General features: G+C 45.0%; 2 protein-coding genes across 2 annotated transcripts in view; one reads left to right on the top strand and one right to left on the bottom strand.

Annotated features, from left to right (window-relative positions):
- T265_11553 (hypothetical protein) overlaps positions 1-13,257 on the bottom strand; it is a gene marked incomplete at both ends in the record, with an annotated part of 42,875 nt that extends 29,618 nt beyond the window's left edge. The window contains 3 exons of the mRNA XM_009178235.1: positions 3,550-3,843; positions 6,017-6,199; positions 13,235-13,257. Of these exons, the coding sequence (XP_009176499.1) occupies positions 3,550-3,843; positions 6,017-6,172 (450 nt within the window). The remainder of the gene's footprint in view (positions 1-3,549; positions 3,844-6,016; positions 6,200-13,234) is intronic.
- Positions 1-13,702, top strand: part of T265_11554 (hypothetical protein) — a gene marked incomplete at both ends in the record, with an annotated part of 32,827 nt that extends 19,125 nt beyond the window's left edge. Inside the window, one exon of the mRNA XM_009178234.1 lies at positions 13,473-13,702. Within this exon, the coding sequence (XP_009176498.1) occupies positions 13,473-13,702 (230 nt within the window). The remainder of the gene's footprint in view (positions 1-13,472) is intronic.
- Between the last annotated feature and the right edge of the window lie 8,825 nt (positions 13,703-22,527).

Here is a 22,527-nt window from a genome sequence, read left to right as displayed (position 1 = left end):
CTTCTTTCGGATGGTACGGCAGTCATGCACTGAAATGGTGATACTGCTGAACGGTAGTTCATTAAGTAAAATCCCAAAAGGATGGAATATAAAAATTAGGAGAAAAATATCTAAGTCGCCGGAGTACCGTACAAGTTAATCCGTATGGTGAGCGTAAAAGTTAAGAAACGGCGTGGAACCGGAGTCAGGTGGAGAAGAGAAAGTGGGATCATTCAAGCTTGTTGCAATGTTGCAACGAGTCGAACAGTGAAGGATTATTGAAGCTTTTCTAACAGGAATTATGAGTATGGTAATCGGAACCAAATGAAATATGAGAAAAACGCAAGCTAGTTCGTCTAAGGTTTGTAAGAACAACGTTTTCCAGTCGGTGACCTTTACGTCACCTGAAACCCATCGAATCCAATAAAAGGCGATAAAGTGAGATCATTTGTAATCAATCCGCAAAGACCTCACCAAGTGGCGTTCTAGTAGCATTCTTTTAAGAGAACACTACCACAAGTGTCCCGATTAGATTGTACCGAGAATTACAGCTGGCTGAGTGAAGAATGATTCGAATGATATATCCAAATGTCGCTCGTTAATGGGAATAGATTATTACACAAAGTATGGCGAAGTCAAAAAAGGTTTATACTCTTACTAGCTATTGAAGGCAAATTCAGTGCGACAACTGTCCACAGAAACATAGATGGGCGTGAGCGTGTTTGGTATGGCATGTAGTGGTGGAACACCAGTCATACTAAAGCACGTGTTCAGGACTCAAAACAATCACCAAAAGACAAATTCATGCCTGCTTACAACCGTATCCAATCGCAGAAGGAGCATTGTCTCAAAAATGGGAAGATTGTACTAAACACACACCACAGACACACTGAACACACAATAGGCTATTTCAACTGGTGTGCGGAAAGTCGGTAAAGGTATCTGTTTGTTTGTGTAGCATGAAAGTGAAATAAGTTTCCCAAAAAGCATGTATCATCCAAAGTGCTTGAAATAACCACTAAGGTGCTTAGTTTTGTCGCATGCGGAACCCAGAAATGACTAGTTTTGTAGACACCTTCTAGTATGTTCACATCCCTGGTTTCACAATTGATGCAGTATCACAACAGTTGACGGATTCCGTGTCCATAGGAGAGGAAAAGACAGACACTGTGACAAATAGCCAGACGTTAAAAATATCCAGCTTACGAAACGAGAATCAGGGGAAGATGTTTGCCCGTGAAACAATCGCATACTGCATCTACATCGACTGAATTGATTCCAAATACTTTTCAAAATCGACGCACCACAAATTCAACATTTTATTCGATTGATATGGTACGTGTGTGAAGGTTTGTAGACCGGAAATTTTCTGTCGATTTATTTCCTGGAATGGTTCCGACTAAACCGATGTTAAGGAAACTCCAATCACCTGTCCGGAGTTTTCATCCAAAGAACCATAATTCAAGATACTGAAAATCGTTCCAAAAGAAACCGAAGCCAGTGTCTGCGCAACATTCAGTTGAAGAATACCGAAAGAGAAAGATTCAGGCGAAATTTCAGCTTAATCTGCTGCCAGTATCAAACGAAGTTCCAAATGTAACGGTGATGATCACCCTCCTTTTGCTATTTCTGAGCTCTCCAAATACCGATAACACTTACTATTCGCTGATCGGCAAAGTGGAGACATCGAACTGGACAAGTCAAGCGTCTATCATCATCCCAGACGGGAACAAACTCAATTTGGCGGGCAACCCCCTATACCTAGGTAGCCGTTTCAACGCAATAAGCACCATAAATGAAATGAGTCACCATGTTACCAAGATTTCCGGAGCACCAATGAAAACCCCGTCATCGTTGGCGATCTCAAGGCACGAAAATACGTATATACGACGCTTCTGTATAGATTTGAGGCATGGATTCTGTGTGTTTGAGGCATGGATTCTGTTTGTTGGAGGCAGTGAGAAGTTAACAGTTTTCTGTCGCCGCTGCTTGTGGAATATCTTTCACGTCTGGTGGAAACGGTGTGTAGGAAATGACCATATATGTCACCGATCACTTAGTTCTAGACAGAACCCCTGCAATCTTGGTTAGATTCCGACGTCTCACCGACTTTGTTGAGACGTGCTAAGAACGCCAGGTCATCGGCCAATCCGTTGTGCTCCGTTTGCGACAAGGCGAATTGGAGGACATACTGGAGACTGTGTTGCGCAAACGTGAGAACGCAATCGCCACTCGTTCAGTGGACTAGTTCATTGGGACTTCCTGGGTAGAAACCTAGAGAAACCTGTCCAAAATGGTACAACATGGGCTTTCGTGATTAAATATGTGTTTGTCTGGTATCCGATACGTATACACCTGTCAACAGTGGTTTATTCGCTGGACGTCTCCACACATCTATGCCAACACAAACATTTTGCGGGGACATGCTACTATCGGTGAATTCGCTTATTCGATGTACGCACGAAAAAGTAAGATCACCGGGAAAACTCAGGGAGGCCTACTGAGACTCGGCATCCGGCCTAAATAGGATGAGCACTGGTACTGCACCAAACAACGAGTCAGCGGTATCATCCATCAATCACCTCACTTCCCCCAACAATATCGTGCAACCACATCCGCTGGGAGCTGCTCAGGACTAAACGTTTTGGTTGTCAAGGATAAACAGGTTGCACAGATGAAGTATGATCATGATTGAATGCATACAAACATACATGTATATACATATATATGTAACTAATTCATTTGAGGAAGAGTCGTGTAGCCAGTGAAGATGATTAGGACAGAAACAGTCGCAATATGACCGTGAAACCCGGTACAATGCTGTCAAAAATAATCCGTACGAGTTCTGAGTCTGGCTTGGTCATGTGACACGACTCGATCGACCAAGATACCCAACGACCCCCGAGAGCACTCCACCGCGTCCAGTCAGATATGGCATAGGTTTCACTGATAACTTATCGTCCATGTTTCCGTAGTTTGTTTCATTTAGTGACGAAGCTTAACTGTTCAAATCCTTATTTACACCATTAGATATGTGCTGATCTGACGACAAGATCTCTAAAATATTAGTGTTCGTCACCGTGTCCTTGCTAAAACGGGAAAGTCGATGGATTGTACTACGGAAACCGGACAAAAAGCGAAGTGATCATCGTAGATGGGCTGCTCTGTGATGATGAACTTGTGTGTGATGAACTTGTCTTCAGAGTGTGTAGTCAAATCAACGTGCTGTCGAACCACTTGGAATATTACAAACCAGACTAACTCGGACTTAATCGTCACTTCTACCGCTCCGCACACATTTGCACAGCTTAACTTGTGTACAAATAAAACGTTTCCAAGTGCTGTATGAAGGTAGTCTAAACCGCGCACTGCTATTATAGTCAAAGGTAAAAGTAAGAAACGCTTTACTTGCAAACGGAACAAAAATACAACAGAAAAAACGCCTCATGTAAACAGGTGACTCAGTAAGAAGTTTCACCAACGTAGCAAGCAGCAATTGACCAAGCTGTACAGAAGGCTTCCATCCTTGCTTAACAAAAGCATATGTACTAAACTAGGAGAATAACTTACTTTGAAAATGCACTGATTGAGCGCTTCCAAACTGACCACATCTCCAACCTGTCGTGTCCCGGTGGGTGTGGCATTTTCCAACTTGGAAAGGGCCTGACAGGAAGCTGTCAGTAGATCATTTGCCCTGTTGTATCGCTCAGTCGCCCGTTGGATTTCCCGAGTTAGTTCAGCTTGTTTTGCTTTTGCGTCGTAATATGGTCTGGCACGTTGAACACATTTACCAAGCCGCTTTCCGATGGCATTCAGGCGACTCGAATGTTCTGTTAGAGTGTTCTGATAGGTTGCTCTAGCAGCCTTCAAAAGAAACCGAAGGAAAAGTGAGCTTCACTGTGATGAAGGTTGACATAGTATATTCCGATCAAAACGGTTGACCTTTACAACAGCCATGTGCACACAAGCACATTCCATGTAGGATTAAACCGTATTCACCCTTTTCGGCTCATTTGTTGTTGGATTGTGAGTCAATCCAGAAAAACATGGCAAAAAACGAAAGCTTACTGCAGCCAAAAGAACTATCAAATTCTGACGAAATGTGAGGTGTGACTAAATCTGAGATAATCCACCACACCGAAGTCAATTCTGGGACGAAAACGGAAAATGTTCCTACTAGAGCAACCTCCTCCATTGTAACCACTAGAAGTATTCCCATGAGAAGCCAAAACTTCGAAAGATGAAACCATCGTCTTATTTTTCCACAAAAACGCTGTCCCGAAAGAAATGAGTAGCTGGTGCCCAGTCCTGGAGGCAGCACACCTGGTACGTAAAGCCGAGATGTCGAACTCCAAGTATGCATATTTTGTCTCCGGCTGCCTCAGCGGACTGGCCTACAAACTTATGTAGGACAAACTTTGTTTTCCCAAGACAAGAAGTACCAATCTGTAGCTAAGTGCCAGCGCTGACTCTTCAATTAGGATACGATGAGGACATAACTCTCGTCGAGCAACAGCTGCATGAAGAATTAATAGTTTTATAGGTGGTTTTCACAACGGAGTTGGTGTTGAAAATGGCTTTCTTGGTCAGCCTTACCATGAATGCCTGTGCCCATGCTCGTTTATTGTGGTACAGTGGGGAAACCATTAATCAGGCCATTTTATTTTACCCTGAGCATCTTACTGGTTTTAAGCATAGGGTCACCAAACCTAGAAGAAAGAATCTGCACCAAAGAGACACCTTGTTTCATTTACAGCTCTCCGAAAGAAAATGGACAAATTTGCATTGCCATATGAAGGGCACATATGCGATGAGGGTCGTGTGGTTGGAACACGATAATCATCGTTCAGCCTACAACGGTATAAACGTAAGATACGACGGAAGTGAGGCATCCTTGTCAATGGTGATGTTGCTGTCTTTGATAATGATGATCTATGTAAGACATAGTTGGGTGGTTTAAACTAAAAGTAGCAAATTATCGCATATAAACGAGGTTTATCAGATGGCCTTGCATCTGGCCTCTTGGATGAATAAATCATTCGACTCATTTTGAGAATTATGCGCAGTCCCCACGCTTCAAACAAGTACGCATATCAAGAGAAGGTCGCAAAATAACCAAACCGATAAAAAGATGACCCTGACCTGTTATCCGATCCCTCCACGTAACCTCCAAGTAGGAGGTATGATAGAGGAGTCACCGTGTCAGAGAGGCAAAAGAAGGTTGATGCGTGCAGCATGCAACCAGATTAAGAATAAATCCAAATTAAAGTAGGTGCTAACTCTGAAAGTTCGTACCACCCCGTCTCTACACCTGAAATCCAGGAGGACTAGAAAAGTGCTTTGTTGCACAACAGGGAACAGCAACGACAGGATGAGAAAACATAACACCGATTTACGTGAATATGATACCAGTTACATCCATGCAAGTAGAAGAAATGAGTGATTTGCTGCATTAGTATAAAGTTGGTTGCCTACTCCTATTGTTGGTGAGACCTCCACTTACGAAAAATTCAAGAGAAATAGTCCCTTTTACAGATGACACTGATGCAGATGAATACGAAGTAAATCAGTCCGTACTGAGTGAGGTTCATGAATGTTGTATGCAATTAATGCGAGGGTAGCTATTTTACCCAGTAAAGAAACTCGGAAAGATGACAACTATCAAGTTTGGGAGATCGAGGATGAATTCAGCAGAAGTGTCTAAAGTATGGGGGCTGGGTGTGATTTTGTTAGATCCACTCGGCTTAATCACTAGGCACTTTTCTGTGACGCAAATACTGAACTGTTCAATAGGCCACGATACCCTCAACGGAAAAGCGGAGGCGGTGGAGTATCCGCCTTTCGTCGACTCCTGTACTTCGGATAACAGGAAGAAGTACCAAGGGATTGCCTCTGATTGGTGAAGTGATGCACCGGATTGCGTGAATACAATGGTGAACAGGTTATCTAGAGAAATTGTCGTAAGAGATACCGCTACGTGTGAGTGCATATAGTAGACTGCACAACCAAACGTGAAAAGACTTGCAGGACAGCTTACCAGCAAATTGTTCTCGAGTTGATTGATTTGTGGAGCAGTCTGGTTCAATATATCTAGTTGCGACTGTTGAGAAATGACAAACGCAATGTTAAAACGAACCTCAACTTCATGCCGCTTTGAAGGAGGCAACTGTTCGAAGAAAGAATGTTCTTCCATCAACACTGGTGCATGATAACACAGTCACTGAAAACGAAGTACACATGTACGCAAAGTGTGGAGCGAAATAATCAAATTTAAACAATAACTCCCTCGATAAATGCGATAACCGATAGAACGATCATAACTAAAGTTCAAAAACGGTTCCCCATCCGTAGCTCACGTCTTAGACACTCAGAAATCTCCACCTCTATAATGTTCAGGCCATTTCGGTGGGCTTCTGAATGGAAAATGTAAGCCAGTCACGGAATTAAATTGCCTGGGAATTGCCCGTAGAATAAGATTATTGTTCCCCCTTTTGGAACAATGTTTTGTACCGAGTTACAATACACTCCAGCAGTGACGGCAAAATCATACAAATACATCGTGCACTTGACCGTTTCAAAAAGACGATTAGCGATGACCACGTGCACATCAACCGTACGGTGAACGCCAATCATAAATTCATGCTTGGGCTTCGGTGAACGCGGCTGCACTCAACCGAAGAGACTGGATTAGTCACGAAGACAGCGGCTAGACTCACATCTATTGAACCCACTGAGAGAACACGTGTGACACTCACATAACCTCTCACGCCAGGTAGGTCAATGGACAGGGTTCTGACTAACGCAATATTCTGGTTCTTCGGAATGGGGTTGGAACATGTGTGGCGACTCGCTGCTCGACAATATAGACTGTTGTGGTAGTCTTACGCCAACGACCACTGCCTTGAAGTTGGGCTTTTGAGCCGAAGATTTTGGCTGAGGATGCTAATCGGGGCATGGGAGCCCTGGCAGCATTCTAACCCAGGTTCAATGGAATTACAGTTGCAGATGATCTCATGCCACGCGTGGTGCCATGAGATGGGTTGCCTTGGTTGCTGCATACAGCAGCGCTCACAAGCTAAAACAGGTTGCTACTGACGCCTATCTTTTCCTTCTTCACTGATTTGGTGCTAGCTTACTACAATCATTCTGAAATGCCTACATCTCCAAACACTCACTCAGGCGATCTGGATAGGAACTAACTACAAGATCACCACTGACAACGCTTGGCAGCCATATCTTGCAGCGCCTCCAACCAGCCGCAGTGAGGATCACGCGGCCCCCATCCTGGAAGGCGAGTAGCAACGGCAGCTCCCAAACATTTAGTGATTTCTTTCAAACCCCTCTGCCAAGTCACGGGTCGGCCACCTCTCTGCATCCACCACTGAATTGGGCATGGAAAACAGCACTCTTTTCGGCAAGCAATGGCTCAGCATACGCAACAGATGTCCCAACCGACGCAGCTTCTGGTGCTGGATACACTCTTCAGTGGACATATCCACTGCACAACCGAAAACACACTTCCTCGTTACGGATACGCCGGCATAAACCCACACGATCTATGGTTCTGAGGCAACGATTGTCGAACACCTGAAAGCGTCTCAGTCCCGCTACTCGAAAAGTCCAAGTCTCACGACCGTACAACAAAACAGCCCGTATTATAGACCGACACACTCATCCCTTGAAATCCAGGGATATAACGATTTGACGCCATAGGTGTCTCAAATTAGCAAACGCGACCCGATCCTTGCAGATTCGTGCATTGACCTCATGTGTCACATCACAATTAAAACGTACGGAAAACCACAAATTCGAGTGCCTCTCCCTGGAGTATCAGTGGCGTGTTCGGTGACTGCATGTCCATCAGCATGACCTTACACTTTGCGGGTGCAAGGTGTCTTTGGTTAGTTCATCCAAAAGAACATGTGCCTTCTCCTCTTCTAAGAAGAAAACGATGTCACCTAGGCATATTCCAGATCAACAAGGCTTTTGTCAGAGGCTATTTACATACCGAGGTCTTGGAGACCTTCAAGCTTTCGTTGAATGATTTCATCAATCACGAAGTGGAATGGAAACGAGCATCCCTGACGGACACCGCTTTGTGTACGGAAGTACTTTGAGAGCTCCCCGTGTACTCTCACAAGTCCGAAATTCTGAGCTTATTACGTTCAAACACTTCCAGGGTATTCCTTGGTGGACGAGCGTATCAAGAAGAACAGACCAGTCAACCGATTCAAATGCACCTTGAAAATCCAGGAATACCATAACTGTCAGTCGCTTATACGTATGGCGTTGATCTAGAGCAAAATAGAAAAAACTAAAGGCCCCCGATGAACATGGTGAACATGGTCTTAATCAATGGGCTATCTCGAACTCCTATCAGCTGTTAATGTAAGGTACGTCAGATGGTCTTAGGGAGAAGGAAGTCTTCCGCGAAAGATGTATTACTCACGCTTCACAGGTTACACTGATTAGAGTAAGTACTCCGTATGACAGAAGACTGTCTGCCTCGCCCAGCTCCTTTCGTCTAGCCATGTGCTGAGTGGAAACGATGAGAGGTGAAAAGTGTATGACCTGGCTATGAAATATGAAAACAATATCAAGTCAACGAAGACGGGTCGAAAACTGTCACCTCCCTGGACGGGGATCCCGAAACTCAACCCACCAGTGGTCAAAGACACTGGCAGAAATGGCACAATCACGCAGCCAGTGGTGCTCATGCACCACAGCTATCGCTTTCAATTTGTAGCTATCCAATTCCCGAACCAACTATACACACCAACATCTTTAATTCCTGGCTACGTGCCACGTTTTCCCACTCTCTGGAGATTAAAACTGTAGCAGCTGAAACCACGGTTTGTAGCCGATAAATTGAATTGAGTTGTCACTGGAAAAGGGCGAACTGCCTCCGACACTAACTGGTTCACTTATGCCTCCGAGGCATCTTCCGGCTCTGGCTTGCTTGAATCAATGAGAAGCGACAGTGCGTTAGTTTCTCTGAGGATATTGGTGGACTAGTAGATGAATGTATGCGCGTTTACTACTTTGGGTCCGCTTGGCTCTCCTTGTACTGGTCAGAAACCCTACAAAACATGGCGAGTAACTGGTCCCACTGGTGAGCAACCTGTCATTTCCCAGTCGGACTATCTAGCTAAAGTCTGTTTGCCATATGGCCGGGTTGTGTCGAGTGAGGTCAGCAAAGGATTTTGGGTCAATCTCTTCGATTTCTTGTTTCGATATGACGCCTAGATGCATCCCATGAGGTTACTCTAAGGTGTAGCGCCTTGATCTTTTCCCATAGGGAAGTACCTGCCTTCCCCCTTTCCTTCCACTCTTAACTAGAGCACCAATCGTGACAGCCTGGCAACTAATCACCGGTGTTTACTAATGTATTAATTTCAAGGATGACATGAGGACGACCTGAAGTCGTATACCAGAAACAAAATAAACCACCGCTGGATGATGTTTGTTGTGTACATTGGAATCCCATTCTTCGAATCGAACATCGAAGACCGGCATCCGATCGTTCAGTTGACAGCTTTACAGCATTTTCTGGAACGTCTTGACGACAAACACGGTAGCTAAAACTTCCTTTTTATCGTGCTGCAACTGCGCTGGGCCGGTGTTATCTATCGGGCCGCATGGGTAATGACTTTGTGGCTTCTCTCGGGGAACAAACTCAAGATAACTGCGCAGACACCATTGTTCGAAGCAGATGAGGCCACATCGATGGTCATTGATGGGTACGTCGGAGCTTATCATGGATCTGACAGAATCGAAAAGATACTGGCACTCAGCTGACAATGTTTATTTGTTGACACTGCTGAGCAGTTGGTTTGGTGGGCCTCGGATGTGACGCGTTATCGTTATCGTGAACATGATCATCATTACCATCACAATTGAGAGCAATATCAGACGAGAACACTGGGGCTTTACTGGCGTACAACCACGTCAATTTGTTTAACTTATTTAAATACAGCACTTCAACGGAAAGAGGAAAGAAATGTGGCAGACGGGGGACTTATGGCTAGCCTACAACAAACATTTGAGCTGCCTACACCGGAAACATTCAGTATGACAAATTATATAAAACTAACAGATGAGCGCTACTAACATCGGTCAGCCACCATATCGTTCAGTCTCCAGCCAAGCACGGTGACGGTAACGTGAACACTGTCCTGGAAGACGAACAGCACCAAAGGCGCCCAAACTTTTGGTAAAATCCTTCATTCCCTCTCGCCATCTCAAACTATGTCCGCCTATACGGTCCCGTCACTCCGAACTAGGCACGAAACACAACAATCGTCTCGATAGGCAATAAATCGAAATGCTCAACACAAGACTGAGCTACTCTAGCTTGCAGTGTTGAATACAGTCTTTAAGCAAAGTATCTCCTGATTAACCCAGGGCGAATTCACCGGTTCCAACAGATTGTGTCTACACACCTGGGAGTTATATTCTACTTTCCCCATTTTCCGGTGATGGAACCAATGCCTATGGCACACAGTTAATAGCTGGTAAATTGAATTTTTGATTGATTGATACCTCATATCCTCCACCCAAAGTAACCAAGTGCACAGTAGTACAAGACCACAGTCCACGCTGTAGTCTGATACACCCGTCCTTTGAGACCGTGGGATGACTTTTCGACGCCACCAGAAATGTAAACTGGCGAACGCTATTCTGCCTTCGAGATCCTTACGTTCATTCAGTTCGCCACAGCCGTCAAAGCCAATGCAACTTCCTGGATATACATGTCATTCCACAACATCCAGTGTCAGACCTTGAATTCTCAGAGGCATGCTCAAAGACTGCGTCCTGCGGCATGACTTTGCACTTTGTAAGCGCGATGACCTTGGTCGGCTTTCTAGGTAATCCTCTTGCTTCCTGCACTTTATCGAAAATTAAAACCATGTCGTTTGCATGTTCCAGGCCGACGAGGTTCTTGCTCGGAGGAATCTCAACACCGGAATTTCAGAGACCTCCTCATGTTTGCATCATTATCTCACTATCGACGAAATTAAACGGAAATGGGGAGATTGCACATCCATGTCGAAAATCCATTGTAAGGAGGCTTTCGTGGCTGCCTTGCCGGTTGGGAATCCGGCTGAACAACTGCAGGTGGCTAGTTGAATTGCTGCTGAAAATGTTCAGCCCAGCAATTCAGGCACTCTTCAATTTCACGGATAAGCGAGCCGTTGTTATCGGTGATGGTTCCGTTCACTGGGAAGTACTCGGGTCTGTTGCGTGTATCAGCTGAGACAGTTTACATGCATTCCCAGAGTTTATCACTTTCTCCATCTTTTCAGTCTTCAGAATCTATCAAACTTCTCGACTTCCACAGGAAAAAACACGTGTTCGAGATTCGAGAAATTCTATAATGTTGCTGGATACCAAACGTCTAGATATAGTTTGATGAACCGCTTTACAAATGGAGCCCAGCATCCTGTAGGGTTGTTGAGAGTATCCTCCCGTAAGAATCAACATCAGAAGACGTGTGGTCCTAACGAGACTTGTTTCACATCAGGGTCCGACAACTTCTCAACGACAAGAAAGGGTGTGCGCATTTTGCGCGTCCCCATAAACCCAGCGAGAAACATAAACGAACAAGTGCGTGATCCGAAACCGCAAATAAAGGGACAGTCAGTATTAGACCCATGCCATCGTAGCTAATGGGAATGTGGTCTATCTGTGGTGGAGGCTGGTTCAAACGCGGGAGAATGGAATCATAAGGCAGACCGGCTTCGGTTGTTTCGGAAGTCGGCGCCACACAGAAACAGTCGGCACATAACTGCGGGAGGCGTTCGCAATTCAAGTCCAAGACGACCATCCAATTGTACCTCAGCAGCGCTAAGTTTACCCACCTGCACACTCACATTCCCGGCAGACAAAATACCTAAGCTGCGACAAATACACGCATTTGCATACAGACTTCTTCATTGAGCTGGATAATCGGACGGCGGAGAGACGACTGTTCACTGGGATACAATCCAGCAAAGCACGTTCAGCTCTGGGGTGGAGTGCAACTCCCAGGCCATATATCCCACGAGTCATCGCTTCTGCGTCACCGGATACATGTGAAAGAGCTGATTTTATCTTTGGCGTTCTGAGATGCATAACCATGCTTGAGTCTTGTATGAGGGGTTCAGAGACGCAGCATACACCAATGTCAAGGGAGTATAAAGTTTCAGTGAGCATTGTCTGCGTGCTGATTTGAGATAAAGTACGGACGTTAGAAGCTCCTATAGAAAGAATTTCGTGGATTTAGATGTTAGTTTGTTCAGTGTTGATAGGCAGCGAGGAGCATAAGTTCCCTCGGTCAGGTAGCTGACAGTCAAATGAATCAGCGATATTTGTGCATGTGGTGCGAAGGGGTTGGGGAGGAACATCGGTGGACATCAAAAACTGTGCGGGCAAGTGATACTTCCCGGTTGCCCAGGCCGGGGAAGTGATTTTGGTTTAGGTACTCCACTTTGAGCCTTTAACTCAAAAGTCTGACCCATATGACAGGCATAAAAAACGGCTCAGCTGTAATACTTTCCCGGTGCCTAGCTGCCATGTCACCAAAAGGGAGTACGAGGGCTGGAATACTGCCAGGTTGCCCAAGCCTAGACAGGGGAAGCCGAGGGGTATAGGTCGGGCAGACCAACTTGGTTTTCACGGAAGACTTGCCTGAAAACCAGTGGAGGCGACTATCAACGGACAAACATTCAATCAGACTACCTCGGTGACCTAGAACTACACCAACCTGTCATGACTAAGCTTTGTATTGACAATGTCGTTTGGTGGTAACCATGCCTCGGCCTTTACTTTCAGCTAATGTACGTTTAATTTTAGACAAGTAAAGTGCTGTTCATTCCATGCTATTCACTCTTGTTCTCATGCTCAATCAGGATCGACATTCTATTCACAACACCACCCACTTTTTTCTCTTCTTCTCCCTCTAATTAAATGAACATCATGTGTACGGCGGTGAAGCACCGGTGTCAACGCCGACGTTGATGTATCTAGTGATGGTGGTGAGACTACATCGTCCTAGCGTTTGAAGACGAAACCAAAGCAATAATTTTGGTGAGTAGACCAACCGCCATCGTACCGCCATTCATCATGTAACTTGCACCCAAAGTGCACGTTCGTGTTTCAGAATTTGCAACCTCTGGATATATATCCCTTGCTATTTAAGAATTGCTCGTGGTTGTGGAGTTTTACGTAGCTCGGCTGTTGTGATGATTCTTACGGAAGTTTCAAATGAACGTACTGCAGGGATCGCAAGTGCTCGAAGCTATGTCAATTCGAAGCGGGACTTGTGGGACTCAATCGAATGCCTTTAAAAAGTTGAGAAATATGGCATGCGATATGAGTCCTTTGTCCTTAGCTTGGGTTATGCTGGCCATAAACAAAAGCAATTCGTCACGCAAGAACGCTTTCTTGCGTTAGGAAGGAATCCGTGTTCCACTGAGAAGTAGTGAGGTAATTTAAGATTGCCCGCTTTACAGGACGTTCCGTCACTGAATGTACTGAACACTCAAATCGGATGAAATCAAACCTACAGTGTCCAAATATTCAATGCGTATGTAACCGTAACAATGGAATTCCCGAGGCCTTTGGAAGTGGAGCTGGCAGCAAAAATCCAGATGCTACTGGACGACGATTGGCTACTGGGTCAGTGCCCCGGGCCAATCGGAGCTTGGCTTTGGGTAGCACAAATAAGCGGCCCGTCTTCTGATCAATCACATGTGTATTGGAACAAATGGTCGATACAGCACACTACTTTGAGTGTTTGGGTTATGCCTGGCACGCCCTGGTGATATCGCGATTGGGAGTATCGATATCGCCCGGGCAGTGGCATGGTTATAACAGTCTTTACTGATTCTGGACCAACCAAATCCTGTGTGCCTGCAGTATTCCCGGAGACTATTAGGGTGTTAAGGATTCGAGAGTTTTAGTTTGTTTGCCTGGTATAATTGCCATGATTTTCGGTGCAAATTCAGTCAATTCAGTTGCCAGATAACGCCCAGTTTGCGCAAAACTAGTGACCGAAATGGATGGACCAAGTGCAATGATCAAAACACGGATAAAATGCCAAGATCAACCGGTGTGTCAATGTCTTACCAGCCACATTGTGTGAAACCAAAAGGTCGGCTTCAGAAATACTGGGCGGAATAAGCACAGACAAGCAGTGACAAGAAGTCCGATAACCAGGACGGCTCACCGAAGTGTCCGGGAGAAACGGAGGAACAAATCACTTCAGAAACAAGTACATGAAGTTCCGCATATCACCACTCAACGTGGAAGTAGCAAACTACGGATTTTTGGAGCTTCAGGAGACTAGACCAGTACGATCGTATCAGTCGATTCTAAAACGTGTTCAGCGTAATTTCTCAGCTCAGAGAATCGTCCAGCCATAATTTAAATGGCCCAAAATACTAAATTTTACCTTTACATTCCAGGTGGACCACACAAAAAGATCACTTATCACAAGTCGGTAATACGAAACCCGAAACTGACTTATCTAACTCTATATAACAAAAACGAAGAACAGGTTCGTAAATCCCAATGAGAAACTGCAATGTTTTCGAGATACCAAGCTAAATACAAGCTGACAACTACTTTGAAAGTTTACAGTAATCTTCCTGAGAGAAGTTATGTTAAATGGTGTGATGGGCACAAAAGGTTTCCACATATTCAAACCAGTAAGGAGGTAGAGGATGGTAGTTCAGAAAGCGTCAGTGTTGTGCATGGATCGGTGCTACCTTCCTGTTAAATAATCCCCTTCGATAGCAGCGCTAGACGGTTTATATTAGCCACTAAGCCTTCCGTCCTCCTTCTAAAATCTTTGTCTGCTCGCATCTATTCATCGATGTTTTGGGAAGGCTAGAGGTTCCCTGGACGAAATCTATGTAATAACGTTGCCAAAAGCGCCCCGGCCGTTCAGTTTTTTTCGGTTATTTCTCTCGCTAAAACCAAATTATGTTCCAGAGAAGGGTGCCACCGCATGGAACACAAGCCTTCGCTATGATCATGGTAAAGATGTAACCTTATGACTCGAAGAACGAAATTCAGACATCACCTTCAAAGTAGAGCATTGATATGACGGAACGTGCGCGAATAAACCAAAATTGATCTGCGTATGAATACCGCCCATGTGGCCGTTGGGAATCCTGGACAGCCGGTGTAACCCTAACTGAGCTTCATTGATTGTTCTTTGGAATAGGGCTTCTTAGAATTTATTCCACAATTAAAAACTAAAAAATAGTATCCCGCGGTAAGAAGTCCCTTGCAACTTGATTTGTGGTTGGCGATAAATCAGCTCAAGTTACACCCGTAAAGTAAAAAGCATTTGATCGGCAACATCTTGGAAGGTAGAATGATCCTTTAATAGCAAAACCAGTATAACCCTCGGCGGAGATGCTCCCTCAAATGCGCTACTAAAATAAATATTTGCAGAATCAGCGGTGAAGGTGGCTGATTCCCCGCAAAAAACCGCCCCAAGTCAGAGTGATTAGGTACTGCAAATGGATTAAGGCAAACAAAATTTCGCCCCTGCCATCCCTCTGGTCACATTTATCGGGGGTAGTCATATGACCACAAAAAACACCGTGTATCGCCTACCTTGAAACGCCTGGCATTGAAATGCCGAAGCATCTTAAACCTGGAGCACATGATCTGTTTTCTGCAGGAAGACTTTTGGAAATCATTGACTCCATCGTTTAACTGAAAAACGTTTTCATATAACTAAAACCCCAGCTACCTACGGCGTTGGACGTTTGGTGGATAACGGTAACCATAAACGATTTCAACCGTCCTCAAATTTGCCCATCGGAAGAGCGCCACCCGTAATAAGGAACGGGCACGGAAATATTCCCCCTCCAGTTTTCATATCAATTTTTAGCGCTGCTATTTTCACAACCGTTTCTTCTTCATCCCCGGCATAGAAGCCCGCATGACAGGATGAGTGCGCCTACAGTGCTTTAAAAAACCCAAACAGAGGCTTCATATCTTACTTCAAATATGGTACAAAACTTCACTTAGCAAGTGCCTTAACGAGACATTTCAATGATGCAGGAAGCACTCAACCCCTTTATGGAGCTGTGCTGACTGAAGATCATCTGTGAATGTATACATTCAGGAAACCGACACCTTGCGCGAAAGTAATTTCAGCGAGGGGCTTGGTGGGGAAATTCAGATCAAAATGCGGAAAGCAATAGTGAAAGATCGCTAACTGTTTTGGAAGTCATGAGCTGTTACATATGTTCTCCAATTTTAGTTGACGCTTAGATGCTAGCGGCAGCCAGTCACGTAAATACGTCAAGTTGGTTGACACGGCCACAAAATGTGCCTGTGAAGCCCATACGGAATTACAGTAAGAAACGGTCAATCCAAAGTTAAAGTGTCGGAAGGACAGGGGTGGTACAGAACGTAAGGCAGATTTTGTGGAGGTTTATACTCCTGTGACAGTCGCCTATTTCTTCGCGTGAATTCTTAAACGACTATGACAACAGGATGCAGCCGTTGTCTTGAATCAATGATACTTGCTCTGACATAGTACTCACTTCCTTTGGGAGCCACATGGTCATGGCAACCAGAGGACTGCCGTTAGTCTTCTGCTAATTAGCAGATGAATGAATGCGAAATAAAACAGTACATCGGAGACCAATCGTGTTATTCGGATGTCTAGCCGCATTACTCAAACACTAAAAACCCACAGAGCAACGAATAACTTCCAAGGGCTAGCAACAACAATGTGCACGCGCAACGTCCTCAGGTACCTCAAGCTTCCTGGCACGGCATCCTACCTTGCCGCGACCCATTTAAGGTTTCCTAATTGGAATGCTCGGGCTTTTATATGGAGCCAGAAGCTACAAAAGAGGAGGGCGAGGTTATATCAGCACAGGTGCTCATCAGATTCACGGTGATAACAGCCAAAAATTTCGGTGATTCTCTGCTTGTTTGTAACCTATATCCGGCTTAAGAGACCTGCTCCGTAACGATCATTAAATACCCGTACGTATTCCAATACCGATCGCCATTTGAGTCGGTGTCAACAAAGTTTCATCTGGTGACCTAACTTATAACGCGGTGGCCGGCTACGGATAATCATGTGGTTAAAACGAGCAAGTGGACTGCTGAAAGCGAGTCGAATGCAAACGGCATAAAAGTCATGTCTCAGAATACATCGCGAATCTTAAATTTTTCATACCAAATAAGCTAGTACGTCGCTCTGTATCACCAAATATCTGTAAGCCGTAGGTAAAAAGTCACGGCTAATCAACTCTAGATGCGGAAATTGTGGCCACTGGACTCTAAACCTTACGAAACCAATAGGGAACATCAAAAACTGCTGTGCTGGTCTAAGGAGAACCGAATGTTGTCAAATGGACCGCTTTGGGGCCAACGATGATTTCAAATGAGATCAGCTATCGTTGAAGGGTATAAAATTGTATTTTGGGCCTCTTTGACCGAATATCTAGAAACGGGGTGACCACCCTAAGCCATTTCTCATTATTTCCGTGACCAGTATTTAGTCGGTTCAGACTGCAGTGCAGCAGCCAGCTGCAGCGTCGGCATAAGGTGTAAATATTGTATGAAGAGAAGGCTTACACAGAAGACCCAAGAACCTACTTTGCTGGCTCATCTACTGTTTATCGTGGAATTAGAGAGTACGAACTAAATAAATCGCATGTCTGGGAATGTGGACGCTCAGCGATTTCATCCACATATCAACGGCGTACAAGAACACTTCTGTTGTGTCGAGTTTTGGATATGCAGAAATATCACAAATATAAAGTTGGACGGGTTGTGCTAGAAGGAGCATTTGGCAGGCGAGTGGCCAAGGGAACCCGATCAAACACCACGAATATATGTGTCAAATAAAATCATCCAGGACGACGTATGCGAATAGCTAGGTGTGTATGTTGCGGAGAGGGAGGAAGCCCAATACATCCATGGTCGCACAATAGGGAACAACTATACGCATGGGTCCTAAAAAACACTGCCATAAAAACATGGGACAAAATAGCAATCCATAGCGAAAGAAGAACTCGATTCAATATGTAGCGCGGGATTAGTGACAGGAATATTTTATCCACCGCCCAACAACAATGGCTATGTAAGTGAGGGCCAACAGTTCAAAGGACGAGTATGGAATTCGTGTTCTTCAAACTCGAGGAAAGCTAATATAAGTTAAAATACTTGGGTCACCGTGAATGTTTCAGGCTGTGAATTACTACCTGATTCAGCTGGGAAGATATAGGACTGAAGTCTACATCAAAAATTCGCCCAATCAGTACGAAGTCTCCACAATTCTGATGAATAATTGAAACCCGAAAAATGCGTTTTTGTTGTTACACAACCAGCGTTGCGAGTGAAACAGGTTTTATGATTAAAATTTGATCAAAATTTTTAGATTGCTTTCTCAGGTTTGGTTGAGGTTGATTGGGTTATTCCAAGCAACTGAAACAAGCATAAATCAGAAACTCTCATGCACACAAAAACTTCCATCTGGCAGTGTATGTCAATTTTTAACTTTCATTTCTTCGCTGCCCTGTTAAATGTTTATCTTTGTGTAACAATCTTCCTATAACGTAGTTTATCACTTGCAAGTGGTAAACGCAGACGGGTGTCTCATATTACGCTCAACCTTTTTATCAAATATCGAAGCGGAGCACACTAACTACCTGTAGGTATTCACGTAAAACCCAGTCTGACAATGCCTGTTGCTTCTATCGCACTGGCACACTACTCTGGGGTGCACGTTGAGGGTACTGTTGGCGCTGTGTTTGGGATGCTTTCCAAGCATGGAGTCATTTGCACTAAGTTCAAAAACTAACCGCAAGCACTAAAGCTGAGACAGCTATTGTGACCAGATTTCCGGCCACGAGTAGCTTCCCTAACAAGTAAAAATTGCCCATTATTCCTGACTTCAGCGTAAGCTGGGCCGTACCGCAGATCCGAAATAAGATGTGGCGTTTATGCTTCAGTGCTATTCTGCCGGTATTGCAAGAATGACGCACCGATGTCATAGGGGATAATCGCCGGGTCCTGCCTAAACAATGTGATCCGAGTCACGCAAAACACCTTAAACTAGCCTCCTGCGAGCTGGCGATGGCTATAGCGAAGCTGGTTTCCAAAGTTTTAGTTCAGTTTACCAACCGCGCTCGGCCAAAATGGAAGGGCGAAATATGTTTGCTACTGAGGCTGTGTATGGTGGCAGGAAAATTATTAAACCTGCCCCCTACCAGAAAATCTCCCGGCTTTGGAGTCGACTGAGTGTCGCTTCTTCGTAAAAATATACTACGGTCTATGTGCTGCACACACGCTTCGGCCAACATCAAATGCGAAAGAGTGACATCTACGTAGAAGCAGCCTTATATCTTTTCTGCATGCTCCAAAGCACCACAACTGTTCTTATTATTGTGTGGCGCAAGGTACACCATCATAGAATTTTGTGGTAGCGGTGGTTACAGAGACACCGTCGTTGGCTCAGATTATGTAACCAAACCATCCACTCAAGCCTCAGGGCAAAGAATCTTCTTTGTGGATGTGATAAGTAAATCTCACTTAGACTGAAATCAAAAGGAAAGACACGCCACACTGTCACCTGCTGGTCACAACATATCTACCCCAAATACCTGTGCTAGCAACCGAGGTACCTACACAAACATGTTGGTGGTTATGCACAAGCACACACCTGGTGCACTTGCATAAAACAGGGCATTAGATGAAGGAAACGTTGCATTATCATCATAAGGTGCGTAAATGGCCACGGAGACAAAAAGCATAAAAGCCGTCTAATCAGAGGAGCATCCTAACTCGAATGCAACGAAGTGCAGGCATCAACAGTGTCTGAGGTAAGTTGCACGGACGTTGGCTAGAGATCATTAGCAGCATTTACCTGCTTAACATATCAAACACCGCTGTTTGTAGCTTCATCTAACTCAAGTCATAATACTATTTTTCCCAGCCGTGCATTTGCCTTCGGTGGGGAATATTCACGGTCACACGGTGAACGTGAGCAGCACGACTAACACCAGTTTCAATATGCTGGAATCGCTGGACACTCAGGCAGACATTGAAAATTGGATATGCTGCACGTCACATGATGGCATATAAAAATCCGTGCAAGCGAGCCGGTGCAATCCAAACGCAACCAATAGCTGTATAACGTTTCGGGGCAATGCTCAGGGACACGGCGCCAATACTGTGGGGGTCTGTGGCTGAGGAACACCCAGACACAGATTACGAAATATCTTTGGATGCTCAAAAATTAAAGCTCAGCTGCTTCAAATGCACCATCCAGGTGAGCTTTAGTAAATTTGAAATATCTTCTAAGTCAGGGATTGCAAATCGAAGATGAAAAACTGGATGATCCCAGTAGAGAAAAAGGGGGCATCCGCACTCAAATACAGGACAAACAATCCTCCTGATTTTGACAACGCTGAGGCCTTCTAGATCAACATTATTAATAACAATTAGATCAAGCGGCCACCTCCAGGAATTCGGTAAGGTAGCGGGCAAAGTGCGCCAGTTTATGCCCAGAATACCAAGACGTAATGATGACTGAACACCTAGGCGAGCATCCACAGAAGATTCCAAAAGCTGTAATCGAGCGTTACTCGACAGTGTACGCACATCCGTGGGCATTCTTCAAAGTGGAGACGAAACCTTAACACCGCCACGCGTGACGTTATCTTAAAACTATTTTCGCGTCTTGGATGCAGTGTGGGCTAATAGTGAATGACGGTGGTCAGGACCGTACGGAAGCGAAAAATCAAGGGTAAGCGTAAAAATGGAGGAAAGCGGGTTACTTCACCATCGAGGGTGAGTGAAGAATATGGAGGAGGATCAAATTGGACGGGTTTAGCCCTAGGTGAGTGCATGGACTGATGCAAAATGGAATTCGACTCTGCAGGAACATAGGCATTTCTTTCCTAATCTAGCCATCCTATTATACACTCGGTTGAAGCCTAACAGCAAATTCTCTGGGGGCGTTCACGACAAGTTCAGCGGACCAAGATAACGGCTTGATGAGAGTTGAGGCCTCAAATGTATTTACGGTGGATGGGTGCAAATTCGTAAAATTGGATTGGAAACCGTCACCACTAAAAGGGTCTAGTGGTGCATTGTTCGGTGAATAAGCAAAGGAAGTGGAACAAGTTCAGCTAATTGAGGGCGCGGAAAATCTCAATATAAGGAGTTGGAAAATGAAGGTTGAAACAGAAGGCAATCGGCCGAGGTAGTTTTGCCGTTAATGAGGGAGGTATTGGATGCTGCCGGGTCGGATCACACGTGACATCAGAAGCAACTCCGTGTAGGACTACAAACGGGGAGTAGAATGTAGTCGTGATAATATTTCACCTTTCGTGAGCCTCCTTTTGACACACCGGGTGATCCACATCAGACGTTTCACTGCCGGAACGCCAACTGTCAATATGAGGGACTGGTTAAATGGTGACCAGCATGTTGGTACAAATGCTTTTCTGGAATATTCTCCAACACGGACCAAAAGGATGATTGGAAGTTACGTGGCAATGACCAAAGGATATGCTACCCATCCGATAAACCTGAGTGCAACACCACCCATAAATGTGTGGCCCATGACATAGTCACCCAGAAGGATTACAAGCAAAAGATTCATTATGGTGCGTACCTAAAACGAATTTAACTGATCCAGGTAAGCCGGTTTTGCATACCAATCACAGAGGAAGTTTCACCGTACGGAATCGCATGTTACTAGCTCGGAAGTTCGATTTTTCGCCCGGACCTCTGCCCTTTGGATAGGTAACAGGAAATAATGTAGCCTAAAGGCTTTAAAGCCAGTGGCTTAACACAAAGCCACTCACACATACATCGGTCACCAAGTAAGTGGAAAGAAAACACGTAACGGGCATTGCCTGTTACACAGATCCAATACCTGTATTCACACTGGTGGCAATGAAGTGTGTTAACCTCGGCGTTTGACAAACAGGAGCAGCAAAGGCTCTCGGTATTCGCACAATGGAATTGAATTTTCGAAAGATAAGACGTGACCCTGAAGAATTAAAACAGGCGAGCAGCTGAGCTCAATCTAGGCATCCCAGGGTCTCAGCGATTATGGCAAAGTATTCCGCCAGGCTTTTCGCTAAATGTACGATTGCCTCGGCGGTGAGCCGCTAAAATATGGAAGTATAATAAAATGGTTTTTGGTTCGTGTACGTATGCGATAAAATTCAACATTGTGGTGCAAGAAGTTTTACCTCACACGCAAGGGTTTTGCTGCTGAGAGCACTGTGTGACTAACGGCGCGAATCAGGCGGACCTTTTGCAGCGGCGCTGTTGGAAGTCGTTCAACAGAGCGCTTGGACCCAACACGTCGCTGCACCCACCAGATACCGCGCAGGCCAACAACCATCCCTCTTGGATTTGGTCATCACCAACGAAAGACACTTCGTTGATCAGGTAACCATTAACGCTCCACTGGGACATAGCGACCACTGTGTGCTAACCTTTGATTTCATCTGCTATTGGGCCAGAAATCCCAAACCACAAACGTGGTTTAGAGGCTTCTGCCGT

Source organism: Opisthorchis viverrini, assembly GCF_000715545.1.
Source record: "Opisthorchis viverrini unplaced genomic scaffold opera_v5_516, whole genome shotgun sequence".
Lineage (NCBI taxonomy): Eukaryota > Metazoa > Platyhelminthes > Trematoda > Opisthorchiida > Opisthorchiidae > Opisthorchis > Opisthorchis viverrini.
The sequence above is the reverse complement of the archived record's forward strand: the minus strand, read 5'-3'. Positions and strand labels throughout refer to the sequence as shown.